We start from the raw sequence: 8,330 nt of genomic DNA on the forward strand, positions 1-8,330 counted from the left end.
AACCCACCCACCCACCCAAAAAAAAGAAAATTGTTTCCCATTTCGCTCAGAAAAAGAGAGGGAAAAAGCCAGGAAAGAAAGCAGAGAGAACAGGAAGCAGGGAAAGGCCAAAGAGGAAATTGAACGAAGAAATAAAAGAATAGGGTTAGCAAAAAGTACCTCAGATGGACTGAACAGACTACAAGCTTGATTGGTGATGTTCAACAAGGATGCTTCCTGGGGAAGAAGTCATTTAGAAAAGAAGATCTAGATAAAGAAAAAGTATACAGGCTTTAGCAGAACAGTAATAGTGTATACCGACCTGTTTGCAGAGAAACCATAAAGAAGATACATCTTGTTTCGTAAAATTAAGCCCATATTGCCTGACTAATTCACGAGTAATTTCATCCAATACAGGTTCTTTGAGCTTGTCTACATTTGGCTCCTGACTTTTTCTAAAAGCCTGCAACCAAATGAAGATATCATAATTTTGTTGCTCACTTAGCTCGCCAAACAAACATCAGAAATGGGAACCTCTCCTCCCCCCAAAACCAAACAAAAAAAAGGAAAGAAAGAAATAAGTTTGCATCTGTAAGTCTTTCTAAAGCCTTCTGTAGATCAGATAACACCCATATCAATAAAAAGTAGGCAAAGGAGAGATGGCACAGGTAGTTACTTCAAGAAGAAAAAGGTAGCAATAGTTTACGATACAGAACACCCTGTACAGAAGCTGAAATGTATTACTCAATTCATACCTTTTCTCCTTTATTTATTTTTTAAAATCAGAAACAATAAGAGTTAGCACTTTGTCGATAAACGGATGCTAGATTTCACTTTTGTGTGCATTTGACTTTTTAAATTTTTTCATACCGCCTTAAATAACTTAACTCAAAATGAGTTGTGTTCCATCAAAATTTTCAATAATAAGTTCCTAATATATCCATTCCTACTCCCTCAGTCCCAGTTTAAACAGTCTCTGTTTCTTGAGCCGAGGGTCTATCGGAAACAAACCCTCTATCTTCACAAGGCAGGGGTAAGGTCTGCGTACATATTACCCTCCCCAAACCCCACTTGTGGGATTACACTGGGTTTGTTGTTGTTGTTGTTGTTGTTTAGGACATATTAAACTTTGCTATTTTAGGAGAGGGGCTTCGAATTGTAAACTTTAGCTAACATCAAGCCATACTGAATGTAATATGTACTCCGAGTCTGAGTTGCCCAGCTTTAATGTAATCATTAACTAGTTAAACGCATGAATGAAAGCTAATTTTGATGTCATTCACACCGGAAATTTCCATCATATAGGCAGATACATTTGCATTCATACCTTGTAGCTTTGACAACAATCATGAAATCTCAAAACTATGTCACTTGCACGGCTTTCACTGGTAACAGCAAAAGCTCGATGTCTTCCTGGTCCAAGCTTCCCTCTTCCATTAAAAAGCCCCATCCCAAATGCCACAGCGCTAGCTGATGCCCGAGGAACCTATATATTTAAACATGAATATTGAAGTCAATATGTCTGGGAAAGGTAACAAGAATTTGACATGGAATTAAAAGACTGCAGCCTTTGAAAACAAAGGTATACTTGTATGAAAGAAAAATGTAAAATAATTCTAAAATCATGCAAATATACTTGTAAAGTATCTGAATTCTCGATACATCACTTAAATATGTGAAACTTAAGATGAGCTTTGGTTGGTCAATAAAGACGCTTGGCTGCAACTTCTAAAGCCATGTTAGTGCCTGACAAAGGCAACAAGATGGACAAAAGCTTCTACAAAAATCCCCCCATCTGTTTACTTGGAGATCATCTGTGTGCAAACTTGCTACACATAAACACTGGAACTCAGAAAATGAAGACAAGGCAAAGTGCAAGTCATAGGACCCAAAGTCCTTCAGCTCACAAGATGATAAGATATCCTTTTTTTGATGACAAGATGATAAGATATCCTATGACGTCCTTTAGCTGTTCAACTACTGTTGGCATGTTAGATTTTTAAATCATTGGTTCCAAAAATTCTTTGACTATTATTGAATCCAGGAGAGGAAGGATCACTTTAGTCATGCTTTGACCGAATATAAAGAGGTAAGAAACTAATATAAATAAGTAAGAAGATAATCTATCAACCTGGGTAGTCTTGATTGAATATACATCTGGGTGGTATTCCTCACTGAAAAGGTCTGGAAATTTTTCCCCAACTCTGATTCCAAGATGATATAATTCATCTTCTCCTTCACTGATCAACTCTCCTCCTGTAAGTTTTCCTTTCCAAGGAGAGCTCCACCCCAATAACCAAGCGGGAATTTTCTCCAAAGACTGCTTATGTTCTTTTGCATCACGTAAAAGGACTTTCAAATGAGCAGCCAAGGTTTCTAATTCCCTTATCTTTTTCTTCGTTGGTGCACGAGTGCCATGCCTTGCCTATCAAAGAAGAAGAAAGGGATTGCAATTTACAACAAATATCTGTGAAACATCTCTTTCGAACAAAGCATTACTTCAAAAGTTCCAGCCAAAAAGTATTTAAATTTATCATCAGCCAGATTTACATGAAGAACTTCAATTCAAATCTTTGTGGAGCACGCATGTCTCTGTCTCCTCCATCATAAAATTTGAGAGAGAGAATCCAAAGTATCTAAAGTGCCAAAATAATAACTAAAGTGGTATAGAAGTATTTCCAATGAACATAGAGGGAGCAAAGAGAGCAGAGATTCTCTAAATGAAATATAAATTCATAAAGGGCTCGGCAAAACTTTACTCTTGGACTCCAAGAAGGAGAAGAGAATGGTGTAGTGAGTGAAAATCAGTGAGTTATTCTCCCTCTAAAATTCTTCCGTGAAAATTCTAAAACACTTTAGCAATCCAAATTTTTGGATTCTACTTCCCCTTCTGTTTTAAGCTATACAGATCTTCTCATTTGATAAGTATGATATCTTCTACCTTTAATGGTATGGTGCAGACACACTTCAGCTGGTACCAAAAGCCAGTGTATAGTCGCTAGGAAAACCCCCAATATATATGTTAGCAATAAACCCCTAGATATGCTTCTAAAGATAAACACTAGTATATATAGTTCAATCCTCAATGTGTTTTGCATATATTCCAAAAAAAACATCATTTAAATAGAATTCGATTCATAATTTCCATGCTCTTATATGGTTCCAAATAATAACTTGAACATTAAATCAATCTCCAGCAGCTTTCATCTAGGCAATAATAGCCAGGTGGCGGAGCCACAGCCAAGGATCTCCTTCGTCCGAAAATCGTACTACACAAATAGAGTAAAAACTACCTTTTTCATATATTATGAAACATAAGGGAGGTAATTCAGAAATTGTTGTATCACAGGTTTCAATAGTTTGAATCCACTTGTCAGAATTCCTGGCTCCGCTATTAATAGCTTTCGAGTAATCCCACTACAGAAAATGCAAGTACTGGTATGTATTTCCGTAATAAAAAATCATCTGAATTTAAATGAAATTGGCAACATCTAACAAAAACTCACCACTAGATTCAAATGAAGAGGTACACATTGATCTGGAATTTCAGAAGATACGAATGAATTCGCTGATATGTCCTTGGCAACATTATACCTGCCCACAAAAATTCCAACTGCATTAATATAACCGACTTCTATAGAGATAAACACGAAATTTTGCAACAAATACTGAAAATTGAGACGTAGATAAAGCAGTGCACAAATGTAGAGTCCTAATTACATATCACGGATCAAATTTATCCTTTGAAAGTATCGAATTACAAAATAATTGATCTGGCATATGTGTGTGTATAGAAAGAGAGACCTGGATACAGTGGCAAGGTGTTTACGAACATCGAAGGAGGATTCATCAGCGTTTGATTGTAAGAAAACAGGGAGGAGTAGCAGTATGATGAGATTCTTCAACATTTCTTTGCTGCTTTTGTTTTGTATTTTTTCACAACTCTTGTGTTTATTTAAACTCTACTCTAATTTTTTATTCGTGCTTTGCCTATTTGCGACTTTCAAGAAGATGCCAAGTGGTGCAAGACTGACGAAACTTATAGCCCGTTTGGCCAAGCTGTAAAAATCAGCTTATTTTGAGAAGTGCTTTTTTTCAAAAGTACTTTTATCAAAAATATTTTGGTGAGAAGTAGTTTGGGTTTGGCTAATTAGTTTGAAAAACACTTCTGAGCAGCAACTAGTGTTTGGCCAAACTTTAAAAAACTGCTTTTAAGTGTATTTTTCTCAAAAGTGCTTCTCAAAAAAGTGCTTTTGGAGAGAAGCTACTTTTTTCTGCTTCTCCAAAACTGCTTCTGTTTCTCCTCAAAAATAATTTTTTTCCTTCCAAAAAGCTTGGCCAAACACCTCAATTTTTGGCCAAAAGTGTTTTTGGCAAAAAAGAAGCTGGCCAAACGGGCTATTACTTTATGTGGTTAAGTTGTGGGGCCCATATCATAGCATCCGGTTCATGACTCATAGACACGTGTAGTTAGCTGAACGCTTGGGTTTTGATTGGGCCTAGTGATATGCTTCATGCTGCATTTGCACAAAAAGTATCATTTAGTGCCACTGTTTGAAATTTTAATTCTGTTAAAAAAAAGTCTTGCAAAAATAATCTCCGATTAAACTTTTGTATTATGCTCATTAGAACTTCTTGCCTTACTAAATGGATTAAAGTTACTCCAACTATTACTTTATTTTTTTACTTTAAAAAAGAATATTTTATTTTATATTTTTCTCTCTTCAATACTATATTATTATCTTTTAGCAACATCTAATATTTTATATTTACACCATTTATTTTTTGAGATAATTATATATTTTTTGTACAATTATAACTTATAATAAAATTAATTTATAATTTTACATAAAAATAATAAATACACGAAAATTAATTTATCAAAATTATATGCCAAAGTTAAGATGTAAAATTAATATTATAAAGATATTACATAAACATAATTAGGTATATATAAAGAGATAAATAAGAGTTAAATAATAATAATAATAATAATAATAATAATAATAATAATAATGAATAGTTATGGAGGAGATGAATAGTATCACACTATCCTTCCATATTTGGAGTAATACTATTCATCCCGCATTTTGGAGGCAAAAATGGGAAGTATTGGAGCTCCATAATGGAAAAAAAAAATACCCCCATTATAGAGAAATGGAGGAGAGTTGAAGATGCCTCAGGCAATAATTAGAATTTCTGATCATTTGTTATAATTGGTTGTAAATTCTAACCATCGTCATAATTGATTTGTAAAAATTTAGGTAATCTTCAAGATTGACCAAAAATTCTGACAATCACTGTATAACTGATTTGCAAAAACTCTAACAATCGTTATGATTGGACGTAATTTTTGACCATCGCCATAAATAATTTACAAAATCTTGGTAATTCGCCATAATTGGCCACAAATTCTTACCATCACAATAACTACCGTGAAAAAATTCACCATCATGTTTTGCTTCAAGATTAATCCAAATCAACGCCAAAAGACTTCAAATTTGATACAACAGTCTAATATCAATTTCAATAATTTTCAATAATTAGATTTAACTTAAATATTTAAATATTAATAGACTCATTTTATTTTCTTCAACAAGTTTTTTTGAAGCTCAACAAAAAACAATTGCATTTTTAAATTTTCTCCAAAGGAGGAGAAGAAAACTCAGAAGGATGAAGTAGTAGAAGAAGATGCAAATGAAAGAACGAGGAGGAGGACAAGAAGAAAAACCTGTCGGATGGCTAAAAGGCTAAATTTTTCTTAAAGGAGTCAAAATATAAAGGGAATTTGGCATTGCATGACAACTTAGTTCAATAATTGGCACAAAAAAGCCTATCTTTTAGCAATTGGCATAGGTAGTCTAAATTTAATATTTAATAATTTTCTCTCTCTTCTAATGATCCAACTATCACCTTAAAAATACGCTTTCATTTCCTTTTTATTAGTATTTGAAAATCTTTCAAGATTTTCTCCCAAATCTCTAAAATAATCTTTTTTTTAAATTATTTCTCAAAGCATTAAAAATATAAGAAATTATAAATATAATCACAATGTTTAACATAGCAATAATATATATCTCAAAATATATAACATAATAAAATTGCATTATTTGTATATCACACCGCATAATACAATAATAATGTATATCTGAATATGTATATCACAATTTTATTAAACAAAAAGAAACAATTTTTTTTAAAGAAGAATACACACCAACTTTTTAGTTTGTATATCACAATTAGTTTTTCTGATTTTTTTTATTTCTCACAAGCACTAAAAATATAAAAACTTATAAATATCGTTTGTATATAACAATGTATAACACAATAATAATGTGTATCTCAAAATATATAACATAATAATAATTTCGTTATTTGTATATTGCATTGTATAATACAATAATAATGTGAATCTGAAAATATATAACACAAAAATTGCATATCACAATTTGTTTAAACAAGAAGAAACAACTTTTTACAGAAAAATACTATACCAGTATTTTAGTTTGTATATCACAATTAGTTTTTCTGATTTTTTATTTCTCACAAGCACTAAAACTATAAAAAAAAATTACAAATATAGTTTGTATATCACAATATATAACACAATAATAATGTGTATCTGAAAATGTAGAACACAATTTTATTAAACAAGAAGAAACAAGTTTTTAAAGAAAAATACTACACCATTTTTTTAGTTTGTATATCACAAAATATGTATACCACAATTAGTTTTTCTGTTTTTTATTTAATTTCTCGCAAGCACTAAAATATAAAAAATTATGAATATAGTTTGTATATCACAGTGTTGTAGGCATATAAATTTTGTTGAAATTAAATCCATAAAATAATTTGGACTATATTTTAAATTCAAGATATTAGATTAAATAAATTTATTGGGCAAATATAATTGGATTATTTATATATGTCCAATATATATGGATTAAATAAATAAGTCTGAATCCATTGGGCTAGCCCATTTAATTGGGCTACAAATGATGAGCCCACTTCATTAGGTCCAATATGTTATCTTCCCAAAGGCCCAGTTTGGTGCCATGAGTCAAACGACGTGGCACGCCAAGTCAAACAGAAGAGCTAATAAGATCATGCCACGTGTCAAAATGACAAGGCATGCCAAGACAAATTAAAAGGCCAATGAAACAGAGCCACGTGTGCCAGTGACATGTTCTGGCTAATCAAATGCGGCCTTGTCAAACTTTAATTTGATTGGTCGGAAAGAGTTTGTTCTTATCATAATTCTTCCCTCCCACAACTATAAATAAGGGGCTTCATAACTCAGAAAAGGGACTAGAAGTTATAACAAGAAGCAAGAGAGAGCTCGTGGATCAAACGCTATAGATTTATCTAAAAGCTACAAGCATTCAAGTATTCTAAGGATTAAAAGATCAAGACGAAGATTTAAGAACAAGCTGCAAGCCCTTGGATTAAAAATACGTCAAGATCAAGATCAGGCCTCAAGCACTTGGATTAAAATAAAATAAAACTCAAAAGCTCTTTTATGTACTATTGAAAAGAAGAATCAGAGGATTCATAGGGATTGTACACTCATATTGTGTGAAATAAAATACTACGATTGTTGCAATATTTTCGGTCCTGATTTTATTTTCTTAATGCAATTTATTGTCTACAAATTCTGGCACGCCCTGTGGGAAAATCTATACCTCTCATCTCAACTTTTCAATCACCAAAGTTTAAGAACGTCGAAATGGCTTCAAAGAAAATCAACTCCAGATTAACATCCACCAAGGTTGCTAACTCCAGGTTCTATGCCGACGTGGAAAGCATCCTCGATGTCACCTTTGGAAGCTTCGGACCAGTTACGAGGAGCAAAGCAAGCTCTTTAGGACAACAAACACTCCAAGTGACGTCCGCATCAACCCCTGTTTTCGGATCTTCATCCTCAAAAAGGAGCAAGATCTTCTACGAATGTACCCGAAGGAGGAAGCGATATTGCTGAAAAGATCAAGAAAACTCTAGCTCTGCTTGATCTTTTCGGATCTAAGAACTCTGTTGTGAAGGAAGATGATGATATTTCAAGTGACGGATCTTCCCCACTTATACCGTATAGCGTGAGACATTCGAGAATCAATCTATGTGACAATCCATGCTACTCCCCATCATCCACAATAATCATGCAAGCCATGGTGACAAACACTTCATTTGTGGAAGAGCAGTTGGCAAACTTGACGGAAGAAATCGTTGGCTTGATCAAGTGCATGCAAAATCAAGATGCTAGAATTGACAAGCTAACAGACAGGGTGGAAATCTTGATGGAAGAAGAATCCACCCATGCACCTAACAAGCTCCCAGAGGTTCCAGAGAGTAATTCT

General features: G+C 33.3%; 1 protein-coding gene across 2 annotated transcripts in view; it reads right to left on the reverse strand.

Annotated features, from left to right (window-relative positions):
• LOC109232259 (multiple inositol polyphosphate phosphatase 1-like) overlaps positions 1–3,972 on the reverse strand; it is a 9,006-nt gene extending 5,034 nt beyond the window's left edge. For both annotated transcript variants that reach the window (XM_019397959.1, XM_019397958.1), the window contains exons 1-6: positions 3,784–3,972; positions 3,486–3,573; positions 2,111–2,404; positions 1,307–1,465; positions 302–442; positions 160–216 (exon numbers count right to left, since the gene is read on the reverse strand). In XM_019397959.1, coding sequence (XP_019253504.1) covers positions 160–216; positions 302–442; positions 1,307–1,465; positions 2,111–2,404; positions 3,486–3,573; positions 3,784–3,887 — 843 coding nt within the window. In that variant the 5' untranslated portion in view covers positions 3,888–3,972. The remainder of the gene's footprint in view (positions 1–159; positions 217–301; positions 443–1,306; positions 1,466–2,110; positions 2,405–3,485; positions 3,574–3,783) is intronic.

This window comes from Nicotiana attenuata, chromosome 9 (genome assembly GCF_001879085.1).
Source record: "Nicotiana attenuata strain UT chromosome 9, NIATTr2, whole genome shotgun sequence".
NCBI classification, from domain to species: Eukaryota; Viridiplantae; Streptophyta; class Magnoliopsida; order Solanales; family Solanaceae; genus Nicotiana; species Nicotiana attenuata.